We start from the raw sequence: 19,461 nt of genomic DNA on the forward strand, positions 1-19,461 counted from the left end.
AATAAAAATGCAAGCTTAAAGAATGATTGATTGATATGTGGGGTCTAGCGTCTCGAAAACACCATATGATTATGGGAGACGCCGTATAGTGGAGGTCTCCGGAAATTTCGACCATCTGAAACGCGGGCACTGACATCGTACAGTACACGGGCCTTTACCATATCGCCTTCATTGAAATGCGACTGACGTGGTGGGTATCGAACCGGCAACCTGTGCGTCAACAATCGAGCACCTCAACCGCAACACGACCGTAGCGGACAGTTAGCAATGCCATTGAGTCGTGTGTGACTCGTCGTGGTACCGTCCATTGCGGTGTGGGGCTGGCTCGGAGATGCTGACTGACGAAAAACTTCAAAATCGCTGTAAAATACATTACACGCGTTGTCTAGCCGCAGTGTGTGGACGGCGTTGACTGTGCACATCATGGACACGGAAGATGACCCTTTTGGGGGTGCTGTCAGTATACTCCTTTAAAGCGAGATGTCCACCTGGGCATCCGGGACGGCTCTGCAGGGCGATGGAGAAAGCGACTCGTGACGATCCTGCTCCTTGCGTGCCACTATAGAGGAAAGTGGCGGTGCTCTGTGAGCCGTTACTGCCAGATTTCGTGTGTACGGCCTTTCTTCGTACACTATCCCCTCGTGCGCGTTACACGCGATAACCTTGCGGCTGTGCGTGGCCGCTCCCACGTGGCGATGAACAGAGCGTTCCGACATGCATGGCGGTTGCCTGCGCACGACTGTGCACCATCGTTCCAGCTGACGTCACTCGATGAAGAAAGCGAGCGCTGGCTTCTCCGTAGACATTTCAATGTGCTAAGATACAGGCTGTTCTTCAAGGGACGCGTTGATCGTTCAGCTATATATGTAACGAGAAAATTATGCTTGGACGGGAGCATTGCAGTCTTCGGGCTATTACCTTGATAAGGTTCTTGTGATGTCATCTGTTAAACTTCATATGCAGCTAAACGTTTGTGTAGTTTATACAACTAGGTGTATCGTCCCTTCTTACTTGCGCGATCATCGCGAACTTTGCACGTGTAATCCGATGTTTTCTTGAATCGAGACGCTCGCAAAGCCATCAGAGCCCTCTGCAGTAAAAAAAACAAACAAAGTTTTGGCCTATCAATGTACAGTATAGTACATTGTTGAAGGGAACACTGCAATGACCACCTTTCATGTTGCTGGCCCCCTAACAGCAACTTATCACTGAAACGTAGCTTGTGCACGGCTGTATGTAGTGTCAAAAGGAGTCAGATGTATCAACGATTACTAGTCTTACGCAAATATAAACCACTATGCATTTGCGATTGGGCGAAATGCAGACATGCCCTGCACGCGAGCGCTGCCTTTAAGAGTGGACGCGTCTGTACGGCCCATATGATCCTACGTTGACTGAACCGCTATACGCACGCGAAATGTGTGACTGTGAAAGCGCACATGTTTCTTCAAAGTATAGCGCTAGACGCGAATAAGTGGCTCAAAAAGCGAGAGCTAGACCATTCTTCAGTCCCGCCGTGGTGGTCTAGCGGCTAAGGTACTCGGCTGCTGACGCACAGGTCGTGGGATCGAATCCCGACTGCGACGGCTCCATTTTCGAATGAGGCGAAAAGGCTGTTGGCCTGTGTGCTCACATTTGGGTGCACGTTCAGGATCCCCAGGTGGTCGAAATTTCCGGAGCCCTCCACTACGACGTCTTTCATGATAATATGGTGGTTTCACCATTCATCATTTTCACCAATCAACCATTTTTTTCAGGCGGAAGACTTGGATAAACTCATCAAACTTGAAATTTGACCGTTCGCATCCCGTGCCGTGGGGGACTCGTGATTCGAAACTATTCATCATCACGCGATGACGCTACCATATGACGTCACAATGACGTTGCAGAACGCAATTTTTTGTGGCGCTATTGTGACACAATCAGTCGTCACGTGATGTCATCACATAATGACGTCATCACACGAAATCGCAGCTTCGTCAAGAGTGACCCGATCACAGAGGCAACGCAAAGGCAGGTAAAGTGCCTCCGATCCAGGAGGCAGGGCAAAACGTGGTGGCGCTATGCTTTCGAAGTGTGGTGGGGCAGGATCAATACATCGGCAATGAAGAAAAGGGAGATCTTTCGCCTTCCAGTCGTCTTTAGTGTACATGCATATAAGGGGCTTTCTAAATTAATTAATTATTTTTTTATTCACTTGCTCACTCATCGATTACTTATTATGTAAGGAGGAGGGGCAGAGGTTGATGAGAGGAAAAGAGGCGACGTTTACCGCCCTAGTTGCAAGCGCAGCGCCTATTATCAAATGAGTGATTGAGTGAGTGAGTGAGTGAGTGAGTGAGTGAGTGAGTGAGTGAGTGAGCGAGTGAGCTAATAGTCATTCCCTGTTAAAAGATTGGCGACAACAGAACGCGTGATCGCCTTCCCTCTCTCTCTCTCTCTGCTGTTCCGAGCAGAGCAAATTAAACTTGGATGCAGCACCGGGGGAGGGAAACCAGGGAGCGTTTGACGACGACGCGTGCAAATGAGGCGCGTGCTGGCGTGTTTTGCTCGCCCACGCACGACCTGTGGTGCGAGAAGACGCTGCGTCACGCCACGACGAACACGCGTTCGCAGCTTTCGTGATCGCGCAAGCGTCCCCCCGCCTAACTCCTTTCCTCCACCACTGGCTTTTATCGCGGCCAAAAGGTTCCTCTTGTAGCAGCTACCGTACTCTACACTGCCGCCACCCCATGCTACGGGATTCGCCTGAGGGAAAAAAAATGCTACGAAACGGGGCACGCCGGATTGGTCTTTCACGTTTTCTTTTTCCTGGTTGATCTTACTTGGCCCCGAAACAAAAAAAATAAAAACAAGGAAAGAAAATCGACCTCTATCTGATGAGCGGTATACGTGAAGGAGGCGTTTGTTGCCCTCGTCCCCGCAAATTTTCTTTGTCGTATATTTCTCCTCTATAGGTCATGGTTAGATCTGAGTCGGTCGGCCTTCCTCTAAAATGTCTCAAGCGGCTCGACATAAATCCTCGGGCTTGATGATTCCCACGGCTTCGCAGCACTCTAAGTGCAGAGTACAAAGGCCAATCGGCTTCTAAAGGTCGTTCCGGGGTGACATCTTTGCATTGACCGTATAGCTCGAGTAAGGTCGCCGTATGGCTTTTGTAGGACGCCACCGCGACCTTCCTGGAAATCTTTATTGTGTGACATCATCCCGCTTTAGTTAATCCAATGAGATCACTATCTCGTTTTCTTTACATCCGCGTTAATTTAAGATATCCGTAGTTTGATATTCTCCGTCTTGCGTGGCCTGTTGTTTTTTGTGCTTTTACGCGCAGAAAAAGCACATTCCTCATTACAAATCATGGCAGTGGCTGACAGTCGGCCATGTTGGTTCATGATGCAAAATGTTAAATTGCGCCAACAAGAGAGGGATGAAAGTAAGAGACGATGACACACACAGCGGTAACTATCAAAAAGAAAAGTTCATCTCCTTGGGCACGCAGTTTTTATACACCGCACAAGCGCCGCCAAACGTGTAGAACATTCAACTTCTTAGAAACAGGATCTCTTTCTTATAGACAAGTTGAAAGACAGCGTGCTGCGATGTTTTCACCTTCAATGATTTCTCTCGTCAGCTTATCATTCTGACAACAGTACATGCGCCAAGAACAGGTTGACCGCCACATGTCGGTATTTTTCGCTATGTGTGTCGTCGTCAGTTCTCTGTCTTAAGTTACCTACCTTTAGTAACTCTTTGAATCATCACAATTTTGCCGTGTTATACCCGTCCATCGACTGCACCTGCATAACGATAACGGTGATAGCCACGTGGTCAAAAGTTGTCGTTGGTACAGAACGGACGTCTCGCGGTCAATTTGGACGATGCGTGTCCGGCAACGCAATGGCCGTTGGCGTCGAGAGAAAAAAAAAAAGCCGTTTTTAGGTTGCCCTAATCAACGCTACTGACCCAGTTATCAGTTGCGCCGACAATTAAGAATGGTGCACAAGAGTCGGCATTACACCTGCAGCGATAAACCGAACGGAACAAGTTTTGGTTACTAAGAAATGAGAAAGACACAAATGGTATGCGCCAGGCGGCGAGGTGAACCGGAAAACGAACATCCAGCTCGCCATTCCGCACTAGAAAAGAGGCAGGATTATTAAGACACACTCTACGAGACTATGACCCTATAAGACTCGATCCATTTTTCCAGGTACTCCATCATCAATGGGGCCTAGGGCAGGCAAAGTTCAACATATGGTTGAATCGCATCGCTCCGTTGATGTTATACAACAGTAGTTTGACGTTATGCATCGGCAGTCTGATGCTATACAACAGCAGTACGGCATTAAAATGGCCACAGAAAGGACAAGATGGCGTAAGCATTTGATTAAAATTTTGTCAGTTGATAGATTGACCAGCCCGAAATGCGTTGGCCGCGGATTCAGATCTCAGACCAGGAGGTGTCTCTGACGTTGCCAAAATTACCAGCAATCTCAATGTGGTAGTTCGGGGGAGATGGAAGCTTGAAGAGATGAAAAATTTGTGACAACGAGCTGTCGCTGGAGGCTAAGAAGGAAACGCGCTAAGGAAAACAATTGAAACCTTGAAGAAGACAAATGCGCTCGTCGAAACGTCGAGAAGGCTTCAACGACATACCACGTTCACAAATGCTTCATCTCACCAAACTCAGGGTTTCACTATATTATAAATCATATATAGCTGCCGTGTTTGGCTCGCCACTTACACCAAAATACCAATACAAGGACAACTATAGTAATTATTGTGTTCGGTGCATGACGTCGTCATGTTTTGTACTGATCAAGCGGGAATAAACGAACCGTATCTCTTCGACCGTGGTATGTCTTCTATGACCTGCGCATTTGGTAGTCACGAGAAAGAGGACTCTTTTTATTGAGCTACATGCATATTTCTTTCACGGAAGTTCATCAATCTATAGTGGCCTCATATACATGTGTGTTCATCTCGCAGACCGGGCATACCTGGGCGGTCGACCTCAGCCCAGCCGGCACCCGTCGCACCACCACCACGCACACCACCTGGTGGGCCACCACCACCCGGCCTCCGTGGCCCACTCGCACCACCACCAGGCGTCGGTGGCGGCGCACCACCAGGGAGGACAGGCCAGCTGTTCCTCCAGCGGGGCCTCGGGCTCTAGCAGCGTGCACAGCGCCGCGTACCGGCCACAGGCGCCCCTGGTCAAAGGCCCCATACCGGGCAGTGCGGCCAGTGCGGCCAGGGCGCGAAGGAGAAGGATGAAGTGCCTCATCTCACTAGGACTTATACTGCCCGCGCTGGCTGGAGTCATCGGTGAGTGACCATGGTTTTATGAGAACCCCGGAATCGAAAGGTACACCCAAGGGCAATCACATTTGACGTCGTAGTGAAAAGTCAATGCTTGAGGACGCCTAAAACGTCGATGTCATACATGCGCAGCAGTTCTTTAGCAACCATTATTGACGATAAAAGCGCGATTTGTGCCATCAGTGGTGCGTTCTTGAACACAATGGGACAGAAGATACATAATGCTGTAGGGATTCAGTACGACCATTCACAAGTACTGAAGAAAGAAAAAAACCCGTGACCAAAAAAGAACATTCTGTTACATTACAAGATAGAGTAAGATGCAACTTGCGCGTGTCAGTTTGACTCCTGCAAGAAAGGAGTTCCTGGCAGTGACCGTTGAGAACTGCAAAGATTTCTTTCCCGCCGCGGCCTGCACCTATAGTACTCCGTTGAGGTCCATTGCTCCGCAGCACCGGCTGTCGTATAGACAAGAGCACGCCTATCTCGCACCCAGGCGCCTTTGGTGGTATACTCTCGCTCCCAGAGACGCCATAATTTGTTTTCAACTGCCAAGGCGCGCCTCGCTAACATGGCAAACAGTGCCACTTCAAAATGTAAAAAAAAAAACGGCTGTTCACGCTGCGTTAGTTTATAAGAAGTCTTCTGGGTAGCGCTGCGCCATCTTCGGATGCAATAACAACCACCGCAAGAGTAAGATATTACTCAGAACTGTCTGAAGATCCCAACACGATACGGCAACCATGCCGGTGCGGTGTTTTCCGATTGCACAGATTTCCATCCGCAACAAAAAACGCCGAGCTCTGCCGCCAGTGGATATAATCGTAATTGGCAGGAAAAACTACGAGTCCAGTAAAAGTGTACGAGTAAATATAATTATTGCATTTTAGCACGACGCCAGCACCTCCACCAAATTGTTAAGGCGTTCATTAGCCGGCAACGAGCGAGAATACACAATGGCGACAGTCACAGCCAAGCACGGGCTCTCAGCGCGAGCGGCGTCCTTGTTGGGTAGCCCCACAAGGAGGTACTCGAAAGTTCGACCCATTTCAGAGTTCGGAGGCTTCGCTACAAAGCTGTTTCGCTTTACAGCAGCAAGTTGCGCGCAGTATTCCTGTACGGCACCAAATCAATGCCGTACTCTTTCGCCGGATTCATGCCAGCTATAGGACATATTATGACTCACGCGCGGATGCAAGCACCGCGCACGTATACGATTGTAAAGGCGTACTATAGCGATGCACTGAGACGCGAATGGCGCGAAAAGCACAGTTTTCGACTCAGTCAAAGTGTGGCATGCCTTGACCCACTAGGCGAATCTGTGCTGTCGGTTGGCGTTACCGTGTTTTAAAATCTTGTTCTGGTTGGCACTTTCGCCTCGCGTGTCTGTTCCCAGTGCCCGGCATGAGTGGCAAATGATGAACACATGCAGTGGATGAGCGCAAGTTGGAGCGAGATTCTAGCGCTACGTTGACGCCAACTTACAGTACCAATTCTACCTTGCCACAGCCAAGGCATACCGCAGGGCGATTGAGTCGAAAACAACGCTTTCTGCTGTTCGCGTTTCTTTCAATCGCAATAGTATAACGTACCTGATGAAGTTGTTTCCGTTGTCTGCTATGAACGTGCTGTAGATATTCCGGACTGTCGAGGAAGGTCTCCTGGACGTTTCACAGGTAATCAGCACAAAATTCCAGGAGAGTAAGAGCGCGAAACATCCTTACAGCCGGAATTGGGTTGTTCAGTTTCGCGTTTGATTTGCGGAGCGTCTGCGCGCGTGGCAGTGCCTGTGTGTTGCTTCGCCGCGCTTGCAACAGATGGCGCGACGTGCTTTTTCAATATGGCAGCACGCTCTGAGCTCGCTGTGTTCTGGTGTATAATGTACTACATTGCATACAATAGTGGTTGCCCCTGAGCTCCTTGTAGAACCTGATATAGTTAAAACCTCGCTTTACAAGGGCACATTTTTTATTTAAATGTTTACATTGGAACAAAATGCGACTGCTCTTTCTATTTTGTTAGTGTACGGTGTTGTACTTTATGAAAAATCCGGCATAACTTGCTTTCACGGTTTCAAGATCGCCATTAAAGCGTCATGTATTTCTCAGTGGTATACACATCCCCTTGAAAACAGTCCGCTTCCCGTTCCTTTCGGGGAATCTGCGACCACGCGCCGGACTCTTCGTGAAGCCGACCTCCGACTCGAGACAACCTCGACTCCACGAAACGAATGCCTCCACTTAGAGGGAACACCGCTCGTTCGTAACGAATGGCCCGTACAGCCCGGCGATGGTATAGCAGAAGCCTCGGTAAGTTATCGGCGACGTCCATATACGGAGGAGCCGCATGCGCGAAGTCCATCTTATTCATTTCTCGGGGCCTCGATTGCGACGACGTTAGGAGTCGTTGACCTTCTTCGGCGCGGCCGTGAGAGCGCCGACATTATAGGAAAGACCGCAGGCGACGCTGCTACACAGCAGTAAGGCACCGCTGCGGTTGGGAGAGACCCTTCAAGCACGCGAGGAAGTACTCGCACCTATGCTTCAACACGGCCAGGCGCTCGGTTGAGGAAGCCGTTCAGGACTGCAGGCCTCGGATTTTCTTTATAAAATACTAGCCTTCCTAGCTGCTCTTCCAGCGGCATTCTCTCACGACGTGTGCGACGTGCAATTTTCGAGGGAACATACAGGCCGATGCCGAAGGCAGTGCAGTCTATGTCAGAGCGTCGAAGTCGCCTGGCTTCGCGTTTACCGTATAAGGCGAGAGCCTTGCGTGTGTTATATGCGAACGAGGCTCTGAACGAAAAGCCTGCTTCAGAGAAGAAAGTAAAGAAAAATAGCTTATAACGCATTGGTGAGCTAATGCCATAAACATGTGAGTTAAAGCGTGACTCTTCGTATATATGATTAGTAGCAGTACATTATCTGTCAATACTAAGTTTAAAAAATAGCAAGATATTCATTAAAGTACACTTATCGAAAGTAAAATTAGTGCAATATCTTTGATCATAAATAATAGGCCAACACGTTATTTGGTGGGCGGTTTGTCGAAACGAGGTGAACAGTAATAACGCCACAACGGACGGCCTTCGCCTGGGAGTCATCTTATAGGCAAGTGCGTCAGGTCGTTGCGAGTTTAAGCATTTCATAACGTCATCGATATTCTCGCATCTCGTGCAACACGAACTCGCCGATGATCCGTCGATTAGCGTCTGTATTGAGTTATGCCGACCGAATGCGATGGGGATTCGTTGGCCTGCCTTTATCGAAGAATATGCTAAACGAGCCGGCATCACCTTGAGACGGAGCCCGCGACATCAGTGCCGTCGTTCGTAAACGGAGCGGACACGCGGGGGCGCTGCAAGCGGAGAGACTTGGCTGCACGAGTAAACAGAACGCGGAAAAAAAAAAAAAAACATTCTCGGAGAACGCGATCCGCCGCGACCCGTGTCGGGGTCCCCGGGAAAGTGTGTCGAAGTTCGGCGCATCGAAGGTGAGGCCGGCCGCTGGGAAAACACGTGGGAAACGGGGCCGTAGGAAATCTGCATACCGCACGTCCCTAGAGACGTGCCTGTTCTGATTGCACCGATGGGTGGCACCAGTGTTGGCTGTCTGAGAGGAAATGTTTGTCGAAGGAGAGAAAGGCAAAACCACAGTGTCACTTACGCATTCGCCTATAACGACACGCAGACGGGAGCAAGGCCGCAGACAGAAATGTTTTCGGGGGGAGTACCTGCTAGATTTCGGATGTCGACTCTCGAGAGCGGAAGGGCGCCTCCTTGAAATGGTCGTTAGAAAATTTAGGGGTGAGGGGCGATGTGGCACGGGCACTTTGTGTGTCCCCTTGCTAGCTACGTCACTGGGCGTAAGCCATCTGGTGTGGCATGACTTTCACTGATTAGCAGACATTAACTCTCATTAATGCTATTCCTCCAGACGCTTCCCTGAATTAGTGTATACTTATTAGTCTTCATCAATTGTATAGCTACTGGCTTAATTTGCATTTATTCTCATCATGCTTTCATTTTCACCCTGCCACGGTGAGCACGTGGTTAGTGCTCGACGACTGACGACGACGTGGGTAGTGCTCGGCGGCAATAATACATTCCACACATTTTTTGGAAGTGTGGCAGCTTGGGCTAGTTGGTATGGCATGACGAAGTTATAGCGTGAGAACAAAACGACGACACAGAGACAAACAAGAAGGACACGAGCGCTATCCAACTGAGTTTATTGCGCAGAGCGCGAAAACAAATAGAGGAGACAGTAACCATGTAACAAAAACCATATGGCACAAAGAGCAAAACACTAGTAAGGGAAAAACAAAAACAAAAAAACAAAAGCACAGAAAAGGGCAAAGAAAAGTCTATGAGGAAACGAAACAGAAAAGTAAAGGTAATATAACTACTTGCGCGCACCAAAACCTTCGAGAAAGTGTGGCAGCTTGGGCTAGTTGTAGCGCGAGAACAAAACGACGACACAGAGACAAGAAGGACACGGAAGACACGTGCGCTCGTGTCTTCGTGTCCTTCTTGTCTCTGTGTCGTCGTTTTGTTCTCGCGCTATAACTATCTTCGAGGAACTTTAGTTCCTTCTGGGACAGAGACACGGAGGGCTTGCTAATGCAACACACCTTTTCGCGTGCCATCTGCGCGGCCTCGAGAATGACTCGGGTGCGCTAATCTTTGTGCTTGCACAGTGTCGCTGTGTCCTTGAAAAGGGGCACACAGTTGTACTCAGTGCAGTGCTGAACAAGAAAACCATCTTTCCCGTTTCTAACATTGTTAGCGTGTTCTCTCAATCGATCGTTCAGACACCTTTCGGTGCAATTGTGTGCAATTGTGTGCAATTGTGTTCCCCTCTTCAAGGACACAGCGACGCTGTACAAACACAGAGATGAAAGCACTCGGGTCATTGTCGAGGCCGCGCAGATGGCACGCGAACAGGTGCCTTGTATTAGCAAGCCCTCCGTGGCTTTGTCCGAGAAGGAACGCAGGTTCCTCGAAGGTTTCGGTGCAAGCAGGTAGTTATTTTATCTTTACCTTTCTGTTTCGTTTTCTTCTGGGTTTTTTCTTTGCTGTTTTTCAGTGCCTTTGTTTTTGTGTTGTTTGTTTTTGTTTTTATTTTTCTTACTCATGTTCTGCTCTTTATGCCATATGGTTTTTATCACATGGTCACTGTCTCCTCTATATATTTTCGTGCTCTGCGCAATAAACTCAGTTGGAAGTTAGCGCTCGTGTCTTTCGTGTCCTTCTTGTCTCTGTGTCGTCGTTTTGTTCTCGCGCTATAACTATCGTCATGCCATACCAACTAGCCCAAGCTGCCACACCTTCCGGTCGTTCCGACATAACAAGCACCGCACGAAAGGGGGAGGGGGGGGGGTCCTATAGACAACTTCCCGGGAGCATGTCATATACCTGTTTCTATGCTGAACTCTGCATTCCGTTGATGACTGCATTTTCAGGGGGTCTGTAGATTTTGTGAGGCTGATTAATTAGAACAGTGCAGAGAACAGGACACGAACTCGAACTCGTTTTCCGATTTTCTTGAGTCTGTGTGATATCTGGTGTTTGTATGGAATCACGGATATCCTTTCACGCTCTGTATCCGTGTTGCTCGGATTCTGTCGCTGCCTCTGCTCTGCCTTATTAGTCCGCAGGATAGTCTCAGCAACGGAAGCGATAAAAGCCTCGGGGAAACCCGAAGCCTTAAGCCGTGTCCTTCTTGTCTCTGTGTCGTCGTTTTGTTCTCGCGCTATAACTATCGTCATATTTTTGGGACGTGAATTTTCATTTTACGCTAAACACCTATTTAACCACCACTGAAGCGTAATTCTGACCGACTGCTTTGCGTGGAACGCGGAGGGTATCGCGCTTAGCGCTCCATACATTTGAGTTTGTCCCCTCCCTGAGACTGCGACGACTTTTCATTAGTGGCAGCTATGTAGCGTTTGCCAGTATGCAAGTGCGATCTGGCTTTTTCTGGCCACTCGGGTTGGAGGCCTCGTAGAGTATGCGATGCACGCGTCAGGTGTATCCACTTTATTTGTGCGCTGTCCTATCCCCCCCCCCCACCCGGCAATCCATCAAACGAGGAAACAAGCAGCTTTCCGGGTTTCCAGTATTTCTTTTTCTTGCTCGGCCTGGTTTTTCGTTGTCCCGTAACAGGACGGTGCCGTGTGCTCCATTTTGATTCAAATTCGCCCGCTTTCAGCAACAAGAAAAAAATTGCAATACGAAAATAAGGAAGGCGGCAAAAATCAAAACTTCGCGAGCGCTTTTTGTGTGCTTTGAGCGACACTGAAAAATAAAAACTAAAAGAAAATCAGAACAGGTATTTTCCGAATGCATAAGGCGGATCGACGGCAAATGCCGGTGTGGTCATATTTCCGTGCCCGTTATATCGACGTCCTATGTTCGCTACTCGCCGTTCGGCGATCAACTTTTATATGATTTCATTTTCATATATATATATATATATATATAAGGGAAAGAAGTGTATACCTAAGGGCTCGTTTTTCCGTGTTTTTAACACAATAATAATGAGATATAACAGACAGTAATGCCAAGGAATGTACAGGGGAAGTTATTAACATTAATGGAATGTAAATAAGAAGAAAGAAAAGTGGATGAAAAAATTACCAACTGTAAGCAGGAATCGAACCTACGACCTTCGAATTACGCGTTCGATGCTCTAACCACTGAGCTATTACAGCGGCCCTCCCTCCATCCACTTTTTTGGGTTTACATGTGAATTTAGAAGTAGGAGCGTCAGTCAGCGCCATCTATAAGCCAAACAACGAGTGTGAAAACACTCTTATGCGCATGTTTGGCGTCACGTAGCACGTGAACTTATTATGAGCGGGCAGCTGATTAATTGTCCCTCTTATACAACCTAAACACACCAAGTCTGCCAGTACGAGACCCTCGTTCAATGAAATAAGGGAAAGAGGTGTATACCTAAGGGCTCGTTTTTCCGTGTTTTTAACACAATAATAATGAGATATAACAGACAGTAATGCCAAGGAATGTACAGGGGAAGTTATTAACATTAATGGAATGTAAATAAGAAGAAAGAAAAGTGGATGAAAAAATTACCAACTGTAAGCAGGAATCGAACCTACGACCTTCGAATTACGCGTTCGATGCTCTAACCACTGAGCTATTATATATATATATATATATATATATATATATATATATATATATATATATATATATATATATATATATATATATATATATATATATATATATATATATATATATATATATATATATAATATGTGTGTACGTTTTATTGCTATATATACGTTTCATTGCTGTTCCGTGTGTGCTCAGAATTGGGTGCACGTTAAAAAACCCCAGGTGGTCGAAATTTCCGAAGCCCTCCACTGTACGGCATCTCTCATAATCATAGGGTGGTTTTGGGACGTTAAACCCTACATATCAATCTTATCGCTGTTTCGTGTCATAAAAATTATGAGCCAGCACTTGTACCACAAGAGGAAAAAAAAGAAATCGTGCGCTTCTCTGCGTTTTTTTGATAGCGTTTAAAGGGATATTTGAACAAGAATTGGAAAAACTGACGAAAGTTCGAAATTCGACTCTGGAGATATTGCTGTTTCGATAAACACAGTTTATTTTCCGTATTTTTTGAACAGTTGGTTGTATTTTCGATGGATTGTCAGAGCACGCTGGCTCCTCGCGAGCGCGAGCCGTGACGTCACACTAACCGACGTAACATGCAGGTGGCACGTGTTCTTATCCTCCTCTTCCTTTTCTCTAGTTGCGCTTTCATCCGACTCTTTCCCTTCCACGAAAGCGCTGGTGTTTTGCCCCAACAGGAAGCATTGTTCGTTGCTATCGCATAACGGTTTTGGGAACCGAAGTGGGGAGTTGAGCGAGTCGAGAGACGGGGGCGACGGCTGGCAATGTTGGCTTGCCCGTTTCGCGCGTGTGTGACGTCATCCAACGTCACCTTCTCTATATTTCACGGCGCGGCCGCTAGACTCAGCATTTTTAAAAAAAAAACGCATTAAATTCGTTATTTTCCCGTAGTGTCTGCCTGGAATTAAGCTATTCTCTTTCGATTTCAGGGCCCAATTTTTCAATTCGGCTGAAATTCTTGGCGGCAGAAATTTTGTTCAGCCCCCCTTTAAAGCATTCGCAAAATGACTGTCAATAAACCGGACGTGATATCATAGCAGTTTATTTGTAACCAGTGAATCAAGTGGCTGTCCGAGCAAGTGTCAATACCGAATAGCACTTCGGAGCGAGGTGATAACCAGTCATAATGCCAAATAAAGAAATAATGACTTTAATTGTCGGTGGTCTTACGTCTTCATTCATTCATTCATTCATTCATTCATTCATTCATTCATTCATTCATTAATACTGTCAGCCCTTTGCGGGCTATTACAGGAGAGGAATCGACTCATATAAAACAGAAATGTGCATAAGAGAAACACAAGAAAAAGAACCTTCACTACTGGAACAAATCATTTCAGAGCACATACAACAAATATATCATAAAGGCTAAGCATATAGTTTACAGAGAAGTTAGCGAAAAATAAGAAAAGAGAGCATCACTGCCGAAATACACATCATATTTTGCGCATAAAGAACACATAATAAATATCATAGCCTGGTTACAAAGCACGTAATTCACACGTATTCACAATCTTAGCGCATGGTATCAGAGTGCACTATACGTTTTATTGCTTCTAAAAAGTCAGTAGGCGATTTGATTTTCACAACCGAATCTGGTAACGAATTCGACTGCTGAATCGCCCTGGGGAAGAAGCTCAAACAACAATATAACGATGAGGGACGCAGACGGCTCTAGAAATTTCTTCTACGTGGGGATCTGTATTGTGTACCTAAATTCAGTTCAGGGTCGGTGGGTGGGTGCTAAATCTGATGCGAGGCGAAATGCTCGTTAGCGCGCAGACCCTATAGATAAACGCCAAGTAAATGGTAATGATAATATGTATTAGTAATACTCGGAACTGGGCGAGTTGATTCACAGCTATGGGAAGGCACAATGTTACCGAGGCGAGAGATGAACAGCAGATCACATGAGCGTTCGTGGGTGGTGTGTGCTCTTCGTCACTATATAACCTCAATCGCTCGGCGCCTTCGCAATACAAAAACTATGCCGTTCTATGTGAATGTCGGCCTTACACTCTCCGGAGGAGAAATTCGACTTTCTTGGTAAGACATCAGGTAATATTTGGCGCAGTGTAATTATGCTGGGACAAGAAGCGAGGACAGCACACCTCTCTGCAGATATCTTGTAAAGACACAGTACGAAAAAAAAAAAAAACAAGGAACTCCTCTGCCCACGACATCATGCTGTAGTGTGTGAGAGTCGATACTGTGTGTATTCGTGCTTTGGTTTCAAACAACCATTTTGTTGAAAGTTGCGTCCTCCCTTATCGTCCTTGTGTGGCGTTGCGCTAACTATTCTTACACTCCTAGAATACGCAAAAGCTCCTCATTAGATACATATCGTACTGCTTCAGCCATAAAAACGCTGGACGTAAAGAAAAAAAAAAAGAAGACAAATTTGTGACCGCATTTTTTTTTCTTTTTCCGCGTCTTTTGGTCTCTTCCGTTGTATCCCCCGCCACTACAATGCCGCAACACTGGCTAATCTGGCTTATTCTTCCCTCCCTTTCTCTCTAATTCGGCGATCTCCCCCGCTTGACCTTTTCGCACGAACCGCTCTCAGTCACACAAACGCGAGCTACGCAAGGGCGCTTCAAGTCCTTGGCCGTGCACTGTTATTGCGAAACTTAAGCGTCTCTGCACGTAGGAAAAAACAAAAAAAAAACGCCAAGATTGGTCCGTGTATCTCTCTCCACTACCCTTCTCCTCTGCGCCGTGGAATAAAACGAAGCTAGGAATGTGAAACTGGAACGCCAGAGTCGTCGGCCGGTTTTAGGATGTAGGTGAGCAGCCGTCGCTATCTATCGCGCCTTCTGGTGACCGCTTCTCCGGATCGTCTGCTACTGAACGGCGCGCAGACGGCGATGCCAAATACGTGCACCCCTGTGGGAACGCCTGCGAAGCTAGGCTCCCGTACGCAGTGGAAGTATTTAAACGGCCACACTGGGAAGAAGCCGGAATCAAGTTTTACGGGGGATGTCTCAACAACCTACTACAAGTTTTTTTTTTTTTTTTTTCAGAGACGAAGCTAGTTCGTTGGCGGCTTTGGCGTTCGCCCTGGCCGAGAACATGTAAGGTACCTGCAATACGCCGTGACAATGACGATGATAACAAGGAAGGACGAGCGCGTTCCAGACCACAGTGTCTTTCTGCCATCATGGCACAGCACATGCAAGGTGGTACCCGCTACGTCATGGCAATGATGATGATGCTCATGACGATGAAGAACAAGCGCGTTCCAGACCACTCAAACTCTTTCTGCCATTCTCTTTCTGCCATAGAAGGTACCCACTATACGCCATGATGATGACGATGACGCTGCTGATGATAAGAATCACGTACAGCTATTGGTTTGGGCAGTATCGTGACGTCTTTACATGATGTACGATGCATTTCGCATGACTGGAAACAACCAACAACCACCAGGGGAACGTCACAGACCTCGTATTTGCCAACTTTAGGCTAGATTTGATGCCACAAACTAGTAATAATGAAGGCAAAACAAAATTCACAACTCAACACAGCATACCATTAATGAACAATAAACATTGTATATAACTGTGAACCACTTTGTCACTAATTTACGTGCGTGAGTGGTCAATGTCGCAGGTGATTTACGGTAACACTGAATGATCCCACTCCTTCCTGACTCATCAGCATTCACCCAGTGGATATGTGCCGTGTTTCTTCAGAAGCGTGCCCTTAGGCATAATAAGTGATGGTGTCAAAGATGCACAGCCCCGTCGCGGTGGACTAGTGGCTAAGGTACTCGGCTGCTGACCCGCAGGGCGCGGGTTCAAATCCCGGCTGCGGCGGCTGCATTTCCGATGGAGGCGGAAATGTTCTAGGCCCGTGTGCTCAGATTTGGGCGCACGTTAAAGAACCCCGAATGGTCCAAATTTCCGGAGCCCTTTACTACAGCGTCTCTCATAATCATATGGTGGTTTTGGGACGTTAAACCCCACATATCAATCAAAGATGCACAGATGGCATAGTACACCAAAGAAGCGTTATCAATGAATTGAAAAAAGGAAAAGAAACTGAGGAAGGAAACCGATAAGCGCGCCATCCAGTATTTTAGATAGCGTTAAAGAGCTCGTTTCTCAGAAATTCCGGCGTCGGCGTCGTTGTGAGCGAAAAATCATCTTGTGCGCGACCGAAAAATCGAGAACAATGCAAATAAAATAGATGATAAGAAGTCCTTGTTTAGAGTGAGAATAGAACCGGGGTAACTGGCGTGGCAAGCGGATGTTCTGCCACACAGCCACGCCCTTTTTTTATCTATGTCGAGCAAGGTATTTAAAAGAATGCATATTAAAATGGTACACAGTATCACACGTACACCTGCACTGATGTAGGTCTATATTGACAATAAGTGCACAAGCACTGCTTAGAAGGAAACTCGAAGGCTCTGCTTGTGAATACAGTGAAAATAGCTTCCTCTGCTTGGAAATGTGGCGAATGCAACTTTCATGCTTTACAAACAAACGCGTCCTGTATATATAATCTACAATACACCGTGAAATATTGCGGTAGTAATGCGTGGTACAATGCGTGCATTTGCCATCGGGCGTCAGAACGTGATTATCACAATGACTTCGTGGTCTTAAGCTGGCCACCCACTACAAAAAGCACACATGTTACTGCGCCTATTGGGAGCATGGTAAGTTCAAAAGATTGCATGCACTGAGCGTTTGAAATAGAGAAAGGATACCGCTATCGATTTCAATTTATAAAGGCGAATCTTAAGAGTCCCGCAATATTTCGGTTTGTCGTTTTGTGGCTGGCTTTCTTTGCATTACGAAGAATTAACTGAAAAGTATTGATGTAGGTCATACTATGACTATGATAAGGACAAAGATAATGCGGAATAGTTTAGTGAGACAGAAAGAGTTCAAGGTCGAAAAGCATACATTGCAGTGTATACAAAAATTTGTATGCCTATAGGTCATTTACTAGTAGGAGAACGTAATCAACAGAAAGAAATTTACCGAATAATAAAAATGGGCGGGAGCGTTTCCGACAGGTATACTCTCAAATAATGTTAGAAAAGACAGTGGTAAGTTTTGCAAGGCTAGATCAGCCGGTGACCTGGAACAACCTAAATCCTAATCAACATTAATTAAAGATGGAAATTTAATATCACTGCATAAAGGCTCAAACCTGGTGGACAACAAAGCAACTAGGGAAAATTTGAGGACCACGTAGCGTGCAATGGAAAGGGAAAAGCTAGGAATAACAGGGAGAGATCGTAGGACGGCATAATCAGTATACGAGAGACAGGAGTTGCAGATATCGCAGCCAGGGTGGTAGCTAGCCCCCTCCTCCCCACCCCCCTCCCCGACAGAGGTGTTTTAGCTTAGACGCATTGTACAAATAGGTCTTTTTCAAGAGTTTGAACAACTTGTCGACGACTCGAGCTAAGCAGCTTCACATTCCACAGACGCCATTCAGCCGCGTTTCCTTATTGGTGGGGGTCGTTTATGTTGTTTAGTGTCCCATAGCTATACTCCGAGGGCACCGAAATATTTTGATCAAGTGGGCGTCTTTAACGTCTTCTACACAGACGTCTAACACTTCGCCTCCGTCAAAGTTAGACCACTGGTGCCGGGATTGATGCCTTGCTTATGGGTCAACATCCGGGAGCCGTATCACCGCACCACCACCGCATCATTTGTGGCACAATTCGGATGACTCGGGCTCGAAACTGACTCTAAGGTATCAACATAGACTACCTACGATTCTTGCCATAATTGGAGGAGCACACACACTGTCAGGTTCGTTATCTTGTCAATACTATGGCTTCCCTAATTGGCTCAGCACTATCACGTGGTGCATTTCGGCAATACGGTAGAAATTAGCGGCGAGTCAAGGCCTGGTCTTTTCTGAAAATAGCTGTGTTTTGGGTGCATGTGGTGCTGCATGAAGGCATCTTTCTACGGAGAACAACAGAAAAAAAGGTAAAAGGCAAGAAGAATAAACTGAACATGTGATGTACATGTATCTGGTACTGCTGTTGCTTTTTAGTATATACAAATATTGCGGCGAGGTGGCAGCCAAAATTATTCTTCATACGTAAAAAAAAAACACCTTTAGTACACCGGAGCCTTGATAAACATAGGTTACTTATTGGTACCTCATTTTTGGACCATATAGGTCGCCATGTCGAGAGAGAGAGAGAGAGAGAGAGAGAGAGAGAGAAATGGAGAGGAAAGGCAGGGAGGTTAATCAAGCTTTGGCTCGGTTGGTTATCCTGCACTCTGGGTGGGGAAAATGGGGAATAACAGAAAGAGAAGGATAGAGAAGGCAGAAGAATAGTGAGAAAGGTACTGTAACTGCGCAATACGGCTTCGCGTTGTTCCTTCACAAGCGCTCCTGAAGTCCGGCAGTCGTCAGGAAGCACAAGAGAGCTTTCGTGGCATTGTTCATATGCGATGCCGTAGGCCAGGGTCCCAGGATCTTCTTTTCTGTCAGTGGTCTTGAATCCGGGAACACTTTCGGGTGCTCCGACGATGGGTCGATAAATTACAACACTCACCACAGCCAAACATACAAACAGTTGTCCCCTGCATGTAGCCGAAAACAACGTCACGCCAAACTTAGAACCGTGCTGCCGCACTTGTGCACTTCTTACGTCATCATTTGCTTGCCTTGCCCGACATCACTTCGCCTGACGACAGACGATGTAAAGCGTGTTCTTCCTGATGTAAATAACAGTGTGCAACGGAATGCACTCCCTTCCGAATGGCGGAGGTTACGTGCCCTCTCTATACTACTGCACATATTTAGTGGGACACGACGAGGAAGAGAGTACGAGTGACGTCAGATGGCAGAGCGGTCGACAGAGTCCCCACTCGCTCGCGGGCGGCCGCTATCAATCAGCGAATCAAGGTTGCGGGTCGATCAACTCAATTGGGAGCGCTTTTCGGGCTTCTGCGCGCCGAAAAGCGAAGTGATCAGAAGGACCG

The 19,461-nt window shown here is 47.0% G+C and overlaps 1 protein-coding gene across 4 annotated transcripts in view; it reads left to right on the forward strand.

Moving 5' to 3' along the window:
* The window catches only part of LOC119180119 (uncharacterized), a 207,671-nt gene that overhangs the window by 104,073 nt on the left and 84,137 nt on the right, over positions 1 to 19,461 (forward strand). For all 4 annotated transcript variants that reach the window (XM_037431261.2, XM_075868617.1, XM_075868618.1 and 1 more), the window contains exon 2: positions 4,990 to 5,328. In XM_037431261.2, the coding sequence (XP_037287158.2) occupies positions 4,990 to 5,328 (339 nt within the window). The remainder of the gene's footprint in view (positions 1 to 4,989; positions 5,329 to 19,461) is intronic.

This window comes from Rhipicephalus microplus, chromosome 7, assembly GCF_043290135.1.
Source record: "Rhipicephalus microplus isolate Deutch F79 chromosome 7, USDA_Rmic, whole genome shotgun sequence".
In the NCBI taxonomy this organism is placed as follows: Eukaryota; Metazoa; Arthropoda; class Arachnida; order Ixodida; family Ixodidae; genus Rhipicephalus; species Rhipicephalus microplus.